Below are 21,274 nucleotides of genomic sequence, written 5' to 3' on the forward strand. Positions count from 1 at the left end.
ATAGAGGGGATTTGTAATCGCTTTATATGGGCTAAGGGCAGAACTCGTAGAGCCATAAAGAGGTTGGCACTCTCTAAAGACCGGGGGGGCCTTGCAGTACCTGACTTTAAGGCATATTATTTTGCGTCAGTCCTTCAGTATTGTAAAGGACTTCTCGGCGGGAATACGAAAGACATCTGGAGGGGTAGGGTTGGCATTCCGGATATATATGAGCTCTTGATTTGGGACTCTAATAAGGGACTTCTCACATTCAAGGAACTAAACTACTATAAAAGAACAAAATTTAAGCTGTTGGGGGCAGTCATATCGGTTTGGTCAATGATCCGGAAGAAAATTAAATTAGGGAGAATGAACTTCTATACCCCTTTATATATGAATGAACTCCTCCCAGAAGTATTCCATGATCAAGTGATGAGGCGCTGGGATAATCTTGGGGTTAGTACAATCGGCGATATCACGGATCAGTCAGGGTTAATTTCATTTGAGAGGGCACAACAGCTATATAACTTGGATCGGAGAGATTTTTTTAAATACTTACAGATAAGATCGGTTTTGCAGAGGAAACAGGCAGGTAACTGTAAGTATGCTAGGGTAGATCTGATGGAAATTGTTCAAGATGATGAGGGATGTTCAATCTCTCAACTCTATGGTGTATTGTGCGAGTATAATGAGGATGATAGAGGAAAGGTATTTGATAAATGGAGAACTAAACTAGATTTAGCCGGGAATGAGGGCGAAAAATCACTTCGGCTTGGAAATTCTATCCTGAAGGTTGCAAACCTGCAAGCACAATACTTTAAGACTTTACATGAACTATATTATACACCACATAGAATAGCTCGTTGGGGTGGTACTATTGGGATCTTCTGCCCAAGATGTCAGAGTTTGGAGGCAGACACGATCCATATGTTTGCAGCATGCCCTAATTTAGATCCCTTTAAACTAGCTATAGAAAACTTCTTTAAAGATGAATTGGAGATTTCAATTAAATTAACTAATGAGATTATGGTTCTTGGAGTGGCAAAGGAGGGACAGGAGATACCCCATCAAGAATTTTTGTTTATTGCTATGACGCTGAGCCGGCTTTGTATCGCAACGGTATGGAAAGACTCTAATCCCCCTTCGTTTCAACAATGGCTCTCAAAATTATTAGCTATTTACACCTTAGAGAAATCTTTATATGAAAAAAAAGGAGCGAATGCAAGACAGCTTGGGAAACGGGTATGGGCCCCAGTTGAAAAATGGAAACTTAAACTAGATGGTTAATCTAAAGGGTGATAAGTACATGCTTCTTCTTTCAAGTAATTATAATTAAATTATGTATTGCATCATGTTGTTAAATTTAAGTGATTAAGCTGCAATTGAAGGATTTCTGTTGTATTAGATATATATGTCAAAGCAATTAATTGTTTATACTTTATTTTTCTGATGATGAACAATAAAAATATTTTAAAAAAAAAAAAAAAAAAAAGAGAATTCCTGGCGGAGTCGGCGGGATTCTGGCGGTCTTTCGTCTATGGACCAGCCAACATCTAAATACGGCAGGCAGGAAGACCGTTGAAAAAGTGTCCACAAACTCCTTCACCCACGAAGGAAGGCGCGCTCACATGATTGGTAATATTTAAATCTTTTATTTAGCATTTCCATCGGACATCGCACCTGATGCGTTTCAGTCTCAGCAACCTTTCTCAAAGGTTATAGTCCGGCATTACCATCGTTGCAAAACCTTTCCGTCCCAACAGGTTGCTGATTTTATACTGTTGGTCCCCATTGGACCTCCTCGGTGGTGTTACTTTCACTGCATTGTGGGACTTGTGGTTTGCACATTTCCAACCCTCCAGTGGGTGAATGCCTGGTCTACAGATATCCGTTTAATTATTATTTTCGTGCTGTTTTTCCAATCATGCTCCCTCGCAAGCCCACTTTGAAGGCTGCGCGGACCCCTACCTCGGCTGGTCCGAGGTGGCTGCCAATACCCCTGTGTGTCTTCCGACTGCAAACAAACTTGGTCCAATGCGGGGCATTATGGCGCTCTTGTCGGGTGGTGCGTCCTTTTCGGCAGGAACGAGCCGATATTAATGTCCACAAACTCCTTCACCCACAAAGGAAGGTGCGCTCACATGATTGGTAATATTTAAATCTTTTATTTAGCATTTCCATCGGACATCGCACCTGGCGCGTTTCAATCTCAGCGACCTTTCTCAAAGGTTATAGTCCGGCATTACCATCGTTGCAAAACCTTTCCGTCCCAACAGGTTGCTGATTTTATACTGTTGGTCCCCGTTGGACCTCCTCGGTTGATGCTGTGGGGTCCATAATAACCTTCTGTAGTTGTAAAAATTAACACCTTTGTTTTTAGTGATAAGAACACCTATTTCTGAACCTCCACTGTATGTTAGTCTACACCGCGTCATCACTGTTTTTTACACCTGTGTCTTTGCTTTCGGTAAAACCACTCAACAGATGTACTAAAAACAAAGGGAAAGAAGAATTCATTCAAAAAAGGCATTGTTACCTTTTTTTTACATGAAGACAAAGTATGAGACAGTGAAGAGATCGTGAGTGTTATTTAAAAATGATTTCACCTTATAAATAACTGTCTGCTTTGGCAGTGATCTGACTCGCATTACATGTATGAGTTCCTGGCTTCATGACATCTCCTGCAGCACAAGGCACGCCTTGGAGGGAGCCCAAATCCCACACTGTAATCTTCATCACTTACAAGTAATTTATGGTCAAGTCCCTTTAGTTAGACTAGTTTCATACAAATTTCAGCAACCATCCCAGGAAAAAAACAAAGGGTTGCTTTCAATGTTGGGCACCAAGACTGAATTCTTCATCTCAAAACTGTGACCAGACCCATAGCTCGAGTGCGGGGCCCACACGCCCTCATATATTTACAACTCCATTGGCTTCCATCAACTCCTGAGCAGGCTTCGAATATCTTCATATCAAAGGCCTTATAGAAACTGCTGTGTACCTTGCAGGCAAATCTGATACCTAATTGAACAAACTATAGAGGACGGGCATGTAGAGTAGCTGCTCACTACGACTGGAACACGCCATTCTGTCACTGTTCCCTCACATCTGAGCAGCTGCTAACACTCTAACACGGGAAGCTAACACAACTCAGTCACTCTCCTTTAGCCAGGCATTGTTAACCAGCTGGGTAGTGGCAGCGAATCTAAAGCTGGAACTGTGTTCCCGTGTGGTCTCTGTGACTAGTCTTCCTGTGTCTCAGTGCAGAGAGACACATAAAGTCTCCTGACGTTCTGTGCACATGGCCTTTCAAAGAGCGGCCCTTTCTTCACTCTTCGGTGCAATCCGACTTCAAGTAATAGACTTCATGGCTAACCAATAATTCCTTTTGTCCACGTTTTCCTTTGCTGGCAGCAGGTGTCGGAAGACTAACAGAGCACAGCTGGAATAGCACACCAGGGCTCCAGGCAGATCAACCCACCAGGGAATGAAGATTTAACTTGCCACTTCATAAGTTGCATATAGATGAAAGTTGTGACATTCTCAAGCTCTGTCTTACAAAGATCTGTAGCTATATGCATGTTCGGTAGCAATGTCTTTCTCTGTGTGTAACTACAATTAAATATCCATTTGTATACTACACACTAACACACTATTGACTTCATTTTTATACCACTTTACTTTACACTTATGCTTTTTCCAAGCACGGTAAATAACAGGTGTTGCTATTCCTAAATGTAATTGAGTAACAGGACCCTCATTATCCCTTTAGATGAGGTAATAGTTACATCTGCTACCGGATGGAGGGGGGGATTCAAAATTGTGGCCGTGTTACATTCTTTAGTGAGCATTCTAATCACCGGGGTATTGTGCCAATTAATAACCCTATTGTTGCTTAGTAATAAATGTAAATTCTGTCCTACACAACTCATTTTACCAATCTCAGAATTTTGAACGCTCGAGTTGTCATTCAGATTATATGCTGTTTTATTTATGTATTTATAACGTTTTATATAGCACGAACATGACCCTTGTGGGTAGCAGAGCGCTTTCCAATGTTCAAGGCGACATGTATAAAAACATCATCATCAACGACAGGATATGGTATAGGAAAATCCCCCGTAGAGACACCTCAGGACCTAGCAACCACAACAACTCAACAAAAAAAAACATAGGCTGTGAGAAAAAAGGGATAAATCGTGTCCTAGGGTATAGTTTATGCGTCTACTGGAGCTTTGTTCATCAATATCCTTTTAACGTCTTTCTTGAATGAAGCAGTTGAGGGGTGCATTCTGATTTCAGGGTGTAGTCGTACTTTTCCACATGTATAACTTGGGACATGCAGGTTACATAAGGATCTTGGCAAATGTATGAATCCACTAAGTTATCTTACATGCAGTGCTTTTTAATATAACAGTGGATATATTAATCGACTGAGTTAACATACATAAAGTGCTCTGTAGAAGGCACACTAATCATCTCAGCGGCTTCACCAGACAGCAGGCATTGCTCTAACTTGTGCTCGATAATCAGCTTTCTACCCTCGGACTTGTTGGATAAACAGTAGGGCCTGCAGAAGGTTTCTCAACAGTCTAAGCTATCTTAAAGTGGAGTCTGTAGGTGGCACGTTCAGTCGGAACAGCCTTACTTTCATCTTTCCCATGTCAAATATTTAGGGACAGGGTTTGTACAATGAATGCACCACCAGCTGTGTCTGAAGCACCTGCAAATACCAACCACCTATGAGACATGCATCACAAGCAGTGCATGCAAACACCCCCAGTGACAGATGTGGGCACTTCTTCAGGAGTCGTGGGGCAGACAGGGGTAAATGGGCTCAAATTGTAATAATGAAAGTCTTTTGCCACTGGTACCCACTGGCATACTATCATATGGTATCAAACTATCAACGAAATACTTACTATTAACGAGGAGGCAGCTAGAGCTGGTCCTTTCTCTCATTGGTTGTGTAGTACAAGGTAGGACTTTGGCACTCATTGGGTAACTAGAAGGTAATGCTCGTATATTACTCCACTGGGTCTCGTCTACCCTGGCCAAAGAATTCCTGGCTAGGCATAGTGTGGAGAGCCACAAGCAACAGTTCCCCAAGGGATTTCAGTGAGTGATCTGAGCCTAGCGCCAAGCCTCTTAAGGCAAATTAGTTTATCAGATAAATTCTCGGAATGCAGTTGTGCCCCGTCAGCACTGAGTAGCCACAGGCTCTATATCTTCTTGGCAGAAAACTCGCAAGGTGCGTTTGTGATTTCTGTGGGTGCCACACGATTACAGGAGCTTCCGCTTCTAGGGACACTGCAGAAACACCAGGTTCTTAAGTCCTGCCACACACCTGGAAATACAGGTTATTCTCTGGGTAACACGATCAGCTTCCAGTTACCCCTGACTCAGCTCCTTGCATTCAATCTCTTTTAGGCACCTCCATCACCCATCCTCAGTAGCCAGTCAGCTCCTTCCTTTGATGCAAACCTCAGGCAGTGCGTATCCAGGCAGGTTGCAGAACTTTCAGGTTCCTCTTCATGAACCTGGTAAAAGTTAGTTGGTAGTCAGTGACTCCCAAACCTGGCACAAAAAATAGTTTTTGTCAGTCTCCACTGCTGAAGGACCCAGAGTTCTGATAAAGAAAGCATGGAACCATGGCTGATGGTTCCATACTTATAACAAGTTAACAGGCAAAGTTTGTGCTTTCCAGCCCTATGACATGCTGTAAGCAGTTCTTGGCTTTTGCTTATTCCTCCAAGGCTGGTCCAGCCAGAGTTCTTCAGATGTTAGCAAGAAGGTGGATGAACCAGAGTGGTCTCCTCTCAAAAGAGATGCAAACCTGGGCAGAAAGGAGGGGGAGCCTTCTCCACTTGACTACCTGTTAACTGGCAGGTATAGGATTTCTATGGACCGATGGAGCAGGAAAGGACAGAAACTTTTCCTACACTTCATTGTTTCCGCCACTCCACACATTAGACTCTGGTACACTCCAAAGGCCTCAGGAAAGCCTTAGAGAAGCCCCTCAATCTGCATTGCTCTCTGGCAGGCTCTCTTTAACCTCCCTCTTGTGTACTACACTTGTGATGCTATTCAAAATGGAATCCTTGTTGTCACAGTTACGCACAGCACGTACACTCTATGGTCACACTGCCACACGTGTACATGTTAACCACACATTTGCCATGCACATGTAGTGAAAAGCCTGGCTGCAGAGGACTTTAAACAGGGGAGGACAGTAGTCCACTCTTCACAGTGCGTGTGACATACTCAGTAAAGAAGGCCTCACATGGCATGCCCCTCTGGACCACAGAGCCCAGGGATGGGTTTCACTCCATGTGGCAACTGCCCCTCAGTACACACTCGTGATTCTCAAGGGTGCTGCAGCCTAAACATTCAAAAACCCATGGAGAACTCACTATGGGGAGCTTACGGGAGGGGTGCACACTGCTGAAAGCCATGCAGGACCTTTTCCATCCCAAAGGCAACTATGAGAACTGGATTCATTGCTGCAGTACAAGCAGGCGCCTCCTCCTGTACTCTACCAAGCAATCTCAGCAGTGAATCAGTTTGGACTTTGGACCAATGACCAACACCAGCACACATCACAACCACTCAGCCCTGGGAGTTGCTCTAAATGTTTTGTACAGACTGGAACAGCTACAGTATGTAGTTAAATACCCGCCACTCGAATCAGTCTTTCTCCCTATCATTTTCTCTCTTCCTTCAATATTTCTATTTCTCTTTTCCTCTCTCCATCCCTCTATATTTATTTCTCCTCATCACAGCTTTTCCCGTCATTATCTCTCTCCCGGTCTTTCTTTTTCTATCTCCTTCAATTTACATTGCTCTTTGTGTGTGTGTGTGTCTCTCTCCCTCGCACTTTTTCCTCTCTCCTCTCTCTCGCTGTCTCTTCCTCTATTTGAATTCATTTGTGTACCCTTTTGGGTCTAAAAGCTTTCTAAATATGGAACACAACAGAACTGAAAGCTTTGTCAATTTCCACGTAAAAAACATGAATTAGAAACATGCGGGATACTCTTGAGCCCTCATGCAACATCCAGCCTTACGGAGCCGGTAAGTGGTTCGTACACAAGTTATAGAATTTGACTTTAGCCAGGGCATTAAGTGGGATAATAAGTGGAGGTCTTTAAAATGGGCACTGCCAAAGGAGCATAACTAGGAATTCTTTACAAGCAGCGTGGTCTATTTAATTAAAGGCCTAAACATGTGAACTCGAATCATGGGTTTGATACCACCTGCCACCTGGCCAGCATTGGTGAGCCTATATATGTCTTCTGTTATTGCATCTAGACTTATCACACAACAATGAACACATAAACTTAAAACAAGCCAGACCTCTTTGATTAGCCAATGCTTGCTAACAATGTTTCATATTCAATATCAAATGCACGAGCAATAACAATTATATTGTTTTGAATATCTGGAATTTAAATGTTTCAATTCTGACAAAATGAGATGCTGAACAATTGTGGAAATATGAGATTGTGAATTAAATATATTCTTCTACTTCTTTGATGTATATTTACACTTTTACTCTGTATGTACTTCTTTAAGTCCTCTCTATGTTGACATCTCTTCTATAGGAGACGGTGCCGTCCGGTACTGCAGGGGTCCTTTGAGGAGTTTTTAGCGTTTTTTTAAACGTTTCACTACTTTTAAAATTGCTTTTATTTTTAATTACTTGCTGCTATTGGGGCTTTGGTGTTCTGCAGTGCTGCCTCCTTGTTCCGCCGCAAGCATTTCCTACTCAATTATTGCGGAGGGAGGCAGACACCATTCTGGAGTACACACTTCCGGTTTTCCAGAAAGGAGGGGCAAGTGGGCAGATAGCGGTCTAGTGTTCCTGCTAGCACCGCTATTTATCTCACATGTGTACGTGAACGCGCAGCAAATGCGCGCAGCGGGTGCACCAATGGCAAGCCCGTCTGCGCCCGTCCGCATACGGACAGTCCACGGCACACTGGCCGTCTTAACACAGAGGAATCTAATACTATCTCCTACTCTGCAGAAGCACTTTGAAAGCTTAGAAAAGGTGAGAGTTATTGTCATTGTGCACGTGCTATCTTCCCCTCTGAGAGTGGGCAGGCACACTCACGCCACACCTGCACCTCGTGTGGCTACTCATGCCCTTCTGTTTAAGTCCATCTATTAATCATATAGCTGGCAAATCTAAAAACTTATCGGCCACCACCACCATAGGAAAAACAGAGAAGTACAAGGAACTACTGGTAAATGCTTGCTCCCTTATTAAAAACAGAGTGGAATTTGCGACGTTAATAGAGGAGTTTGAACCTGATTGGTTCTTTACAACTGAAACTTGGGCTAATATAGCCTCAGGACCTGACCTAATTGATGCTATCCCGGATAACTACTCTATCCAAAGGGTAGATAGGGTGGGATGCCTGGGTGAGGTGGGGGGGGGGGGGGGGGGTAAGAATTGATTTTAAGTCACAATTTAAATGCCTCATTGAGTCACGATTGAATCCCCACACCTGTGAAGCCATTCACTTCAAACTCATTCTTTCAGCCACCTGAGCATTTGGAGGGCTGCTGATTTACAGGCCCCCAGGACCTAGAGCACCGTTCCTTCAAGAAGTAAAACAGCTTCTAGAACCAGTTATAGCAGAGAGCTGGCTGACTATCATGGGGGACTTTAATTTTCACCTAGAGGAGAGGGACAAACAAGATTCTAATGCTCTTTTATAGATGCTCTCTAGCATCGGTCTGCATCAACTAGTAACAGCTCCAACTCACAGAGCGGGGCACACACTGGACGGAATCTTCTCCAATGATCTAAGAATCACCTATCAAAATACCAAACCTATTTGTTGGTCCGATCATAGTCTTTTTATTTTTCCCTCTCATCTATAGCTGTTGACCACAGAACCCCTCACCCCCGAACAGATCTAGAAGCTGGAAAGGAGTCTCGGCTGAGACCCTAACCAACACTCTAAATAATACTCCCTGCATAATCCAAGAGGATCCTGATCTTGGGCTGATGCCTTTGCGACATGGCTGGAATCTGTAGCTAATATACTGGCACCTTTGAAGTTACATGCCTGTAAAAAAAGTCGTCCTTCCGCCCCCTGGTATAATGACAGACTCAGACGGTTAAAACAAGGCTGCCGTCGTTCTGAGCGAGCCTGGAGAAAAATCCTAGAGGAACAAGAAGGAACGCTATACAAATCATGTATTAAGGAATACAAACTTGTACTGGCGGAAGAAAAATCCAAATACTGTACATATAAAATTGAAAACTCATCTTCCACTAAAGATTTATTCAAGCTAGTACAACAGCTCTTGACCTCTCAACTCACAGCAGAACCAGAGATCTCACAAGCGTTCTGCAACCAACTGGCCACTTTCTTTCAATCTCAAATCATGGATATTTACACAGGCTTTGATCCAAACTCCGGATTGTCCACTAAGACACCGGTATCCAGCAGGCTTACCTTTGGGGTGCCTTTGGATCCCTGTATCAAGAACAGAGGTCTCTCAAAATTCTCTGATCTCTCGCCCCTACTTGTTGCACAATGTCTCCTGAGAACGCATGCAGGATCACCCATGGAGGCTTGTCCACCAGCAGTTCTCCATTTGGCAGCAAACACCATAGCAGAGCCCCTCTGTAAACTCATGAATAATGTGATTCTATCCGAAATTCATCTGCATAGTTGGAAACAAGCCATTATTAGGCCTCTTCTAAAAAAAACTAACCTAGATCCAGGGGACTGTGAGCATTATCGGCCCATATCCTCGCTTCCTGTCCCTGAAAACATCTTGGAGATGCATCTCAATAATCAGCTGATGGAAACTGCAGAACAACAATCATGGCTTCATGATTCTCAGTTCGGATTTAGGAAACACCATGGTACTGAAACTGCTTAAATATCTGCCACTGATTATATCAGGTGCACTGTAGTTGAAGGACAGGGGGTGGTGCTGATTCTCTTAGATCTGTCAGCAGCATTTGATACCATATCACCTATTTTGCTTCAGGACCGACTCCAGAGTCTTGGTGTCTCTCATCAAGCACTAGCCCTCCTGTCCTCATTCCTGACAGGTAGATCTCAAAGGTTGAAACTTCAGTATTTTCACTCGGATTCCTTTGTCCTACCTGTGGAGTACCGCAGGGATCTTCTCTGAGCCCCACACTTTTTAATCTATATGTGGCACCTTTAGCAACCGTGATTCACTCATTTGGATTGGAGGTAGTGTCATATGCTGATGACACACAGATCATGGTTACTATCCCCAAAGGCTCATGCTCAATGTCAGAAAAAATTCTCGGGTGCATGACGAAAGTGGCAGAATGGATTTCTGTTAACTTCTTGAAACTTAATGGGAAGAAAACAGAAGTAATGATATTCGGATCAGGGACATCAAAGTGGAACAGCAAGTGTTGGACTCAATCCTTAAGATGCTGTCCTGTCCCAAGCAAGAAGACTAAGAACCTTGGAGTTCTGTTGGCTATTGAACTTAATTTTAATGTTCAAATGAACCGTACCATCACTACGTGTACCTGGATCCTAAGGATGCTTAAAAAAATCTTTCTTCTCATCCATCGACCAGCACGAATACAGGTAGCACTGGCCTTGGTAATGTCCAGACTCGATAACTGCAACTCACTATACCTGGCCACTAATAACAGTATCCAGTACAAACTTCAGGTGCTGCAGAATACACTGGCAAGACTTGTTCTGGAAATTTCCAGAACACACTCTGCCGGGAAGGGACTAGAATCCCTGCACAGGCTCGCTATCGAAAAACGTATTAGCTTCAAGTCACTCTGCATGGTATACAAGTCACTCTATCTTCCCTACCCGTCAAGATTAAAAACAATGTTCAGCTGGCACTCCCCCAGTAGACTCCTTCGATCTTTGCTTCAAATGCGACTGGTGGGACCAAGAACCAAAAAGAGGAAATGGGGGGACAGAGCATTCTCGGTGGCATCTAGCAAACTTTGGAACTCCCTTCACCTTGCCCTTAGGGCCATTCCACTTCTTTTACCAATCAGAAAGGCTCTTAAGACCCTTTTTTTGCGGCCTAGCATCTATCGGGGGTAATTTCCTCTTCAATCTTCTGCTGTACGGCCGGTCTCCAGTACCTTGATGCCTTAAGGTGATTGTTGCGCTTTACAAATTGCAAACCAAATAAAAAAATCTAGTAAACACACACACACACTCTTCCTGCCGGTACTGAATTTTCTGTGTCACTCCTTCACACTCTTTCTCACAGAACCACAATTACATTTGGCACATATTTGACCACCACTCTGTGCTCTCTCCGAGGCTACAGACTAGCAGAGCACGTAGTCTGAACATCTTTATGAGCCAGTGACAGACAGTGTGAGAAACCACAGCTTTGAATTAATCTCACCAGTTGCAGAAGCCAGAATGCAACAACGAAGGTCAAAGGTAATTTCATTTCAGTTAATAAAAACCATATTATAATGTATATTGTTTTATTTGTACAATATATTATGATTTTTATTAACTGAAATAAAATTACCTTTGACCAGAATGCAACAACAAAAATTATTAAAACAAAAAAAACGTAAGCAATGTAGAAGATTACATTGTGAAATTATTTTTCATTAAATTTCATAACAATTACTCAGAATTACATAAAATTTCACATAATGCTCTTGACTTGCTAAATTTCTTAGGATTTCGGGGCACATTGAAAACTTTGCTGAGGCCTATTCAAAACCAACATAGTTTAGAGAACAGAACAAGAGCAGAAAGAAAGAATAAGTCAGCAGAAAAGATAACACAAGATATTTCCACCAACCTGCCCGCTTTGGTGATGATCATTTCTGTGCCGGCTTCATGAAACTTCTTCCATAGTTCTTTCTCGTGAAGGTACACTTTGATGTTTTCTATGGTCTAAGCACACAGACAGAAAGGGGGCATGAATCAGCTAGACGTCTTCTGCTGGTTCAGCAGGATTCACAATCAGGTCACATCATTTCAAAGCATTTTGTTCACGTAGAATTCATAATATGCGTTTTAATCTTAACCATGCACTGTGAGCAGGACAAACATAGAAAGTGCTATATAAATACTGATACAATACACTAGAACGCTGGCAGGTAATACCGATTGACACAGACTATGGAAAAGTGCACTAGCCACAGGTTTGTTGAAATTGGGACTCGGCCAGTAAGTACACGGATCCATTTATATATGTTAATTGCAACAACAACAAAAAACCTTATTCCTAATTCCCCAGGTCCATCTAGTCTTCCAGTATTACTTTCTGTTGCAACACTGTAGATCATACTGCCACAATTAAATTTGCATTCACGCTGGGAGTACCCTTTTTATGCCTTTTTGAGTTCTGTGGTCAGTTTGCCCTCACCCCTCATGTAGGAAGGAGGTTCAATTCCATTTCCATTTCCAAGCTTTATTTCGGTCATTATAGACCATAAAAGCAGAAGATAAAATACATAGATCACTGGATTTGGGCAATAAAAACATCAGTAAACATTACAAAATGTAACCAGGATGCAAATGGGTTAGTCAAGTTTCATAACAGTTAAAAAGATGTCAAAATTTAAAAGGAGGTTAAAACAATGTTTTTTTGAATTGATAGTGTTAAAACAGTAGAAAATACAAAAAGGACATTTAACATATGCGGCGGGAGTTTAAAAACTTATGGCGCCTATGCCACATAGAGTTGAGGAAACAAGACACAGCAAAAACAATCGGAGGATGAGTGTCAGTTCTCAAAACTCTAAAGGCCTCCAGACACTGCTTATACCCCATGTTCCTGCATAATGGTAAAAGCCAATACCTCCTGGCTGCATTATAGCCAGGACAGAAGAAGAAAACATGACTGTTACAGCAGGACATCCAATGGGCGAAGCTTTTGACCATTTGCTTGTAAATGCATGAACCGGCAGTGAACCCAATCTGAACTGGATATATAGTTTCCTCGACGTGAATGGATGAACAACATCAAGAAAAGACTCAAATAGATACTGGTCTTTAAAATTGAGGAAGTCAGAAGTTAGCCGGCCTAGTTTTATGCTCCCCTGAATTTCAGCAAGTCTAAGCAGTCTGTAAGCTGTAACTAGTTCTAGCCGTGATATTGTCGGGGACACTTGCTCAGGGTGGGTCCATAGGCTTGGCCGACCTAATCTAAAGCACAGGTCTTTTATGTGTACAAACCAGGATAGTTTTCCCTCCCCTGGGAGTCCCAGAATCGCCTTGAGTTCCGACTGGTAGGCTGTTAATTCGGGGGTCGCCCATAGTCTACGCCAAAAAGTCAAGGGTCCTCTATGGGTCTAATCCCGAGATCCATACGTAAGAGGATGAGAGGGGTGCTTGGCGGTAGACCCAAGAGCTGCCTCATAAACTTGTTCTCAGATTTAGCCAGTCCACCTTCAGGAAGATGACCCCAGAGTTCTGCCTCATACATTATGGCACTCCTGATTTGGACTTTATAAATCTTAGCCAGCGGTCCCGGCTGTCTAAATGGTGAGTTCCTGTATGATTTTACTATTCCCCCAGCCATCTGTGCTAGCCTTAAGCCTGCCTTTTCTTGCTGCGGGCCCCATCGAAATGTTTCAGACAGCGTAACACCAAGATAATCAAAGACAGCTACCCTCTCTAGCTGGGTACCATTTAGGGAGGGATTTGGGCGAGATGTTTTGCTTGGGTTAAAAACCATTTGCTTGGTTTTTGATTTATTGATCTCCAACCCCCTATCTTTGCAAAATAGAGAGAAGCTGTCAAGGATCCTTTGGATGCCCATGGGAGACTTGGATAGTAACAAAGTGTCATCCGCAAACATCATTGCTGGCACCTTGTCACGGACCAGCTTTTAGGCATCATTGTTAGCTACCTCATTTAATTGGTCCACCAGAGCATTAATAAAAAGACAGAACAGTGTGGGGGCCAGAACACACCCCTGCCTTACACCTCTATTTACTGGGAAATGTGGGGTTAATTCCCCATGTTTCCCGTATCTCACCTGGGCAAAATTTCCAGTGTGCAGGTGCTTGATCAAAGACAGCAAGTAGGGCGGAATGCCCATTTGCTCTAGAACCACCCACAGTTTGGCTCGGGGTACCAAATCAAAGGCTGATTTAAGATCAACGAAGATCAAGTAGAGGCTCCCACCCTCTATTGTCACCGTCTTCCAATATAATAATTGCAGCCTGAAGATTTGGTCAATAGTAGATATGTTTTTACGAAAACCAGCCTGGTACGCACTCAGAATTTCGCACTCGCCCACCCAGGACTGGAGACGCTCCAGAACAATCCTGGCAAACAGCTTCTGGGTTACGTCAATCAGGCTGATTGGCCTGTAATTAGTGGGCAGGAGGGGTGAGCACTTCTTTATACTGGAAAAATGTCAGCCCCTAGCCAGGTGTCCGGGATTTTCATGCCATTTAAAATGGCATTAAATATTACCCATAGATAGGGGCCCCAGATATGGGGTTGTTCCCGAAATAAATCCCCAGGGATCTTATCTAAACCAGGGGCCTTTCCAAGGGGAAGCTTCCCAATTGCGCTCAGCACTTCAGTCAGAGTGAACCCTACATCATTTTCAAGAGGATTCCCTACTGCAGTTGGGAAAGTTCCCTCGATGGGCTGTATAGTGTCCTGTGTGGAATACAGCGATTGGAAATTAAGTTTTCAGGCGTCTGCAGCAATGTTCGGCTCAATAGGTGAGTTCCCTGTGGAGCTATCTGTACGAACCAGGATCCAAAACGCCTTCATATCCCGGTTGGTGAGTGCCTGTGTGATTGCATTCCATCTTTCAAACTCCCAGTTCTTTTTGGCTAGCTTTATACTATCACTATATAGAGCCCTCTTTGATTTTATCAGGGATCTATCTTTGGATTTTATAGCCTCTATAAGGGCGCCCTTTGCCATTCGGCAGGATTTATTAAACCAAGTGGATTTAGGGCTCCTCTTACCCTTGGAGTGCATCAGGGGATTGAAGATGTTGGCCAGGCTAGTGGTCAGATCCACATGTATAGCCGTGAGTTGGGCGATGGTATCAGGAGAATTAAGTGTCTGGGCAGCCTCCTCCATTGCCAATAAAGGTGAAATAATTAAAGAATAAAGGGCAGCAGCCTTGCCTGGTGACTTCTTCAGGCTTTCCCATTTAATTTTCCTTCTGTTATTCACTAGTATTAAGTTGCTGCCAGAGGGGGAGCTAGTAATTGAGGGATTGTGAAGATCCGGAAGCTTAAGCTCAAGTACCAGAGCATTATGGTCGCTGTCGTGTCTCAGCAAGACAGCAAAGTCGACAACCCAGTGCCATATGCTTGTTTCCACTAGGATATAATACAATAAGGATGATTGCCCTGGTCTATTAAAGGTAGGCTTCCCTTGTTGGTCTGACTTAGTACGACCATTACATGCCCTCAGTGCGCGAGTTAGTGTTACTGCACTGATCTGGAGAACCAAGGGAGTCCAGGCCTTTACCGGAAGAATTTGCGGTTCGGGGATTAACCAAAGGGAATCCTCAACATTAACGGAAGAGTCAGTAAGAAGGGCTACAGGCTCAAATTGACAATTAAAATCTCCTCCTATAACCATCCTAGTATTCAAGGGAATTAGTTCAATAAATGTATTCAGCATATCTATAGTTGAGGATTCCTGTGCAAAAGTTACCGGGCGTGAATAGATGTTAATAAAGGCAATTCTCGTCCTGGTAGAAAAAGTAAGGAGGGTACACTGGATGTCATCACATGAAGTGTTCAACTGTTCAACAGTACAGTCCAGATGTGTAGCAACCCACGTGCCTAAGCCCCCCGATGGTCTGCCTCTACCCCCCAGAGTGGCTAGGACATTAAAAGTTGCATAGCCCCTCATAACAGTGTCCACTTTTGCCCAAGTCTCCTGGAACATACACACATCATAATCTTGTACAAACTGTCTCCAGTCAGGGGTTTGAAGTTTATTTTTAATACCAGCGATGTTCCAAGTCAAGACCCTCAGTTTGTGGCCTGAGATCGACATTACATCATATACTTTATGGCCAGAGGGATTAGGGGTTTGTGTAGTCTCTGGCTCAGGCCCAGGGTCAGATGCACCCACTTCCACTAGGGAGCTCTTCCTAGCCATACTTGAAGTTATAAAATCAGGGATAAGAGCAGCTAGGTTGTTCAACACATCTAAGGTAGCACCATCGTAACCTTGAGGTCCCTGATGAGGTTCATGTTGGGACTCCCCTGGTGCATTTAGTGACACACCAACAATACCCTGAGGCTGTATCCCAATGTTTTTCGATTTAAACTCTCCCCCATAACCCACGGCTAGGAGTAAGATCAGATGGTATCATGAGTCAATCCACCTCTTCAAGGGCCCCAAACCTATTTGCTACTGCAACATTGTACTGGATTATGGGGAATTGGCCTAGTGTTGGATGGAATTGGAACCAGTGTGTTGGAACTCTAGTGCAAGGGGTCCAGGGTGGTGGATAGTTGCAAGAATAGAAAAAGTCCAGGGTGTGTGGCTGAATTCCTATAAGCGGTGTATAAGAACAGGAGAACTGATCAGCCAGAATTTGGACTGTCTGGAGATTACTAAAATTGATAACTATACAGTCTCCTTTGATTGGTTTGGGGTTCTTACCAACCCAACCCACTCTTCGAACTAGTAATATCTCACCTGCCCTGTCATAGGGAAACTGTCCATGCCTGGTGAGCCAAAAAAGGCACTTATTCCTCAGTTCCAACTGTGTTTTTCTTTGGCCTGGTTTGATTTCGGGTACACCGGTTAAAGCTATAACATAGGGGAGTGAGGCTGGGGGTAGATCTATTGTTGGAGTGGCCGATAAGACAGGACCTGAGTTCTCACTCTCTGCAGGGTTAGGCCTTTCCCTGTCTATCAACTGGTCAGAATGGGCAAGTCTGCTTCTACCTGGGCCTTCATTGTTAGGAGCGGGACGGAGCTCATGTTCCCAGTAATGAGGCTCCTGGGGCCAGGAGTTGTCCTCCGTATTTGGGCCTGGTGGGTGCCAGGTTCCTCACAGTGAGAATGAGTGTTTCCCTCTTGCACAGTGCTGCGAGCCACTGCCTTGACAGCACTCGTTAGAGCTGGACAAGATGGAGCGCTGGAGGGGCCACATCTATCTAAAGGTCACAACATCTCCCCCTTTGTGGAAAGAAAGAAAGAAACCAACGGGAGAGAGAGAAAAGAGAGAGAGAGAGACAGAGAGAGACAGAGATAGTGTTTCGTTTTCTGACCCCCACCATTACATTTCCTCAATTAGTCTCTTTGGCCTTGTGCTCACTCTCTTTGGGCATAGCCTTTCCGTGCCTTCATTTGGTACCTCTTCTTGTCTCTCGCTGTTGTGTGTCATTCTTCCCCTGCTGTCCATAACTTCCTCTTTGTCATGTGTTGCGTTGCTCTTGGATGCTGTATCTCCTCCGTTCTCATCTGATGTCTTGAGCCCCTTGAAATGTGAGCTATTTCTGGTGATCCGGTAGGGACCTAAGGAAGCTGTTATCATTGGCCCTTTGACATTTATTATTATCAGCGGTTCATCTAAGAACGGGCTGTTTGATTTTCTTGACTGACGTTGGCGCACCAGCACTGAGTCCCCTTGCTTCAGTTGTGATGATGTGGCATGTCTCCTGGCGTCCGCATATAGTTTCATTTTGTTTTTCGCTTCCTTATCTCTTGCTGCAATGCTATTGTGTTCTGGTGGTGCGCTTGCCTCTAGCTCGGGCAATCTTGTTCTGCTTGTCCTCCCTAGCACCAGTTCTGCTGGGCATCGTCCCGTGGAGCTGTGAGGGCTGTTTTGGTAGTCCCTTAAAATTTGGCAGAGTGCCTGGCCTACAGATATTTGTGCCGGTTTTGCTCTTTGGACTGCTTTCTTGTTGTTTCCCATAAATCTTTCCACCATGCCATTTGCTTGTGGCCACAGGGGCGTTACCTTCCGGTGGTGAATGCCCAAGTAGGCCATGAATTTGCGATACTCCTCTCCTGAGAAGGGAGGCCTATTGTCTGTCTTCATTATTTGTGGGGAGCCCCAGGCTGCAAAAATGTAATCCAGTATCGGCAATGTTGCAGTGGCTGATGTTGACGAGACGTGTCGTACTATGGGAAATCTGGAGTACACATCAATGAGCACTAGCAAGTAGTTGCTAGTGTCCAATGGCCCATAGAAATCAGCTGACAATGTTGTCCACACTGCCCCTAGAAGCTCTGACATCTGTAGCTGCTCCAGCTTTGCAGGCTGTCCCGTTATTTGGCATAGGTGACAGTTTAGGATGGCGTCTTCCACCAGTCAATCTAAGCCTGGTAACCATACTCTTTCCCGTAGCATTTTTTGTTGTTGCTACTATTCCTCTGTAGGACTCATGTGCCAGGTTTACAGTCTGTTGCCGCAATGCTTTTGGCATAACTATTCTTGTTCCTCTTAGTATGATTCCTCTTTCCGTTTCTGAAAGTTCCTCTTGTATGTTTTTGAATGCCAGCATTTCTTCCCTGCTCACTCTTTCTCCCAAGGGGCTGTTGTTGTTTACGTGTCTCCATCTTTGCTGTCGTATTGTGTTTTTTTTTTTAATGTTTTTATTTATTTAAACTTACAATCAAAGAAATCATGAATACATGATACAAATTGGTTGTTGGGCAATAGCATTTGGTGTAGGGCAAAGAATATAGCAACTGTTCCTCTGAAAGAGAACATGAGGTTAGAGTCAAGTGTTATATACATATATGTGCTAAGGGTCACATCCAAACTTATCCACACTTATCAACAATAGGTCAGGTATCACAATTTTCAAGGATCTTTCCCCGATCTTCCCAGTGGCAAGTTCAATCCCTCCTCCTCCTCACCCAGTTCTCAGCCATAATATTTTATCCATGGCGCCTGGATCTTTCAGAATTTTCAAGGACAACCCCTCGCTTTGTATGCCACTTTCACCGCAACGATATACCGATATAAACATATTCTCCATTCTTTGAGTGTAGGGAGTCGGTGGGCACCCCAGCACCGAGCTATGTCTCTTCTGGCTACTACCGTCCCCAAGTTAGCCAATATGAGTTTATGACGCGGCAGGTTCACATCCGTGGGGATTCCTAGTTTGAGGAATCTTGCTTCCAACTCAAGTTGGGCTTCCAATATATTGTTTAGTTCCTTCACTATCTTACTCCAGTATGTTTGAACCCTACTGCACTCCCAGAGAGTGTGTATAAATGTACTGCATTCAGTGTGGCATCTGAGGCAAATCAATTTATCTGCTCTCCCCATAGAGTGTAGCCTTGCTCTGTCAAAGTAAGTCCTGTGCAGGATTTTATACTGAATGAGCCGTAATCGTAGTTTAATCGCCACTTCACGTGGGTGGAAAAGGGCGGCCTCCCAGTCAATGTCTTCCATTGGGCCAGTGGTGAGTTCCTATTTAGCTCGAAGTGGGCCTAGGTTGTCAGGCATATTGTTAATTAGTATTTTATATGTCAACAAGATGGTTTGAGTCGGAATCTCTTCCTGCAAAAGTCTGCCTTCTAATGGGGCATATTCCGGCAGTGTCTCTGTGTCTAGTCCCTCTGCTTGCCAGGCATGTTTCAGTCTGAGATAAGCATAGGATTGAGTGTTGTAAAGCTGATATGTGGATTGAAGCGAGGTGAATGGGGCCAATGTGCCTTTCTCTAGTACATCCCCTATTTTGGAGATCCCTATTAGATCCCACTGTTTAAAGCCTCTCAATTATCGGATCTCGGACAGTTTAGTTCCCTCCCATAAAAGGGTCTCCCTTGTTGGTTTCATGTCCTATTTCATTTGCTTCTCAGCACTTTTCCACACCTCTAACACTCGTTGCACTGCTGGTAGGAGCTGACTACAGCCTTTACCCCTGTATATATAGTATAATTGTGGGCGTTCGCGGAATTGTAACCTTTCCAACCTGTAAGTGGGGTGGTCTCTCAGAGTGTGTTTCCATTAATTAATTCCAATGAGATGGACCACTCTGTAGTAGGCTCTGATACCTGACAGGGGCAGACCCCCATTGTACGGGTTTCACTGTACCGTTTGCAGCGCTATTCGTGGATGGGCCCCGTCCCATAGAAGTAAGCGTAGCTTGCTGTTGAGGGTTGTGAACATGGTCTCTGGTATTTTGCAATAGGTATTTTTCTAAATATATAGCAACTGAGGGAGTGTGATCATCTTGTACATAGCGGCCCCCCCCCCCCATGATCATCAGGGGGAGTTTCCTCCACCTCTTGACATCTTCTTGAAAGTTCAAAAGAATTTGTCTGATATTGTACTCTAAGTTAGTTGCTACCTCAGTGGTAATATGGAGTCCAAGATAAGTGATCCCCTCTGTGGACAATCGTAGGCAGCGCGGATAGGTTTGGGGCTCCACCACCCTGCCCACCGGGTAAAAGGTAGATTTAATCCAATTAATCTTGTATCTGGCGTGACGGCCATATTCCTCAAAGATTTGTAGCATTTTGGGGAGTGTCTCGGCTGGGTCTGTAACATATAATAAAATATCATCCGCATATATCGATATGCGTTCTTCCTCTAAAAATCGGGACTCGTCTATGAAACCACCCAGTCCTTGGCGGGCTCGAACTACACAGGCCAAAGGCTCCAATACCAATATGAGGGCAAACAGTAGGGGAGACAGGGGACAACCCTGTCTAGTGCCTCGTTGAATCGGCCAACTCATCAAGATGACCCCGTTGACCCGGACTTTAGCCTCAGGAACATTGTATAGAAGTGCCAACCATTCCCTAAATATTGGACCAAATCCAAACTTTTCCAAGCTGCATCTCATAAAGGGCCAATGAATGGTATTGAACGCCTTCTCGGCGTCTAGTGAAACGAGCAGATGGGGGCTATCCAATTAGCCAGTCGTCGTAGGTTAAAATGTGTGGCTCACTTTGGCATAAAACCGGATTGGTCTCTATGTATCAGAGGGGTAATAACTGTCAAGAGGCGCATCGCAAGAATGCTGGCCAGAATCTTTGTCTCAATGTTGAGCAGATATATGGGTCGATAGGACCCACAGTCTTCCGGAGGCTTCCCTGTTTTATGAATTACCACCAGAGTAGACATTCGGAGATCTTTTGGGAGAATCCCTTGTTCTTTTGATGTCTTAAACATATTTAGTAAGTGTGGTGCCAGCAGGCTACTATTTAATTTAAAAAATTCTCCCGGGAGTCCATTTGGGCCTGGGTTTTTTTCTGACTTTTGGCGGCCAATGGCCTCTGTCACGTCTTCAAGAGTGAGGTCTCCCTCTAGCCTGTCCCTCTCCTCCTGGGAAAGTGAGGGAAGCTCAATTGAGTCTAAGTATTGGGTTATCTGT

The 21,274-nt window shown here is 44.1% G+C and overlaps 1 protein-coding gene across 4 annotated transcripts in view; it reads right to left on the reverse strand.

Moving 5' to 3' along the window:
• TBX4 (T-box transcription factor 4) overlaps nt 1-21,274 on the reverse strand; it is a 722,013-nt gene that overhangs the window by 296,614 nt on the left and 404,125 nt on the right. For all 4 annotated transcript variants that reach the window (XM_085649426.1, XM_085649425.1, XM_085649428.1 and 1 more), the window contains exon 3: nt 11,788-11,882. In XM_085649426.1, coding sequence (XP_085505552.1) covers nt 11,788-11,882 — 95 coding nt within the window. The remainder of the gene's footprint in view (nt 1-11,787; nt 11,883-21,274) is intronic.

This window comes from Triturus cristatus, chromosome 3_2 (assembly GCF_964204655.1).
Source record: "Triturus cristatus chromosome 3_2, aTriCri1.1, whole genome shotgun sequence".
NCBI lineage: Eukaryota > Metazoa > Chordata > Amphibia > Caudata > Salamandridae > Triturus > Triturus cristatus.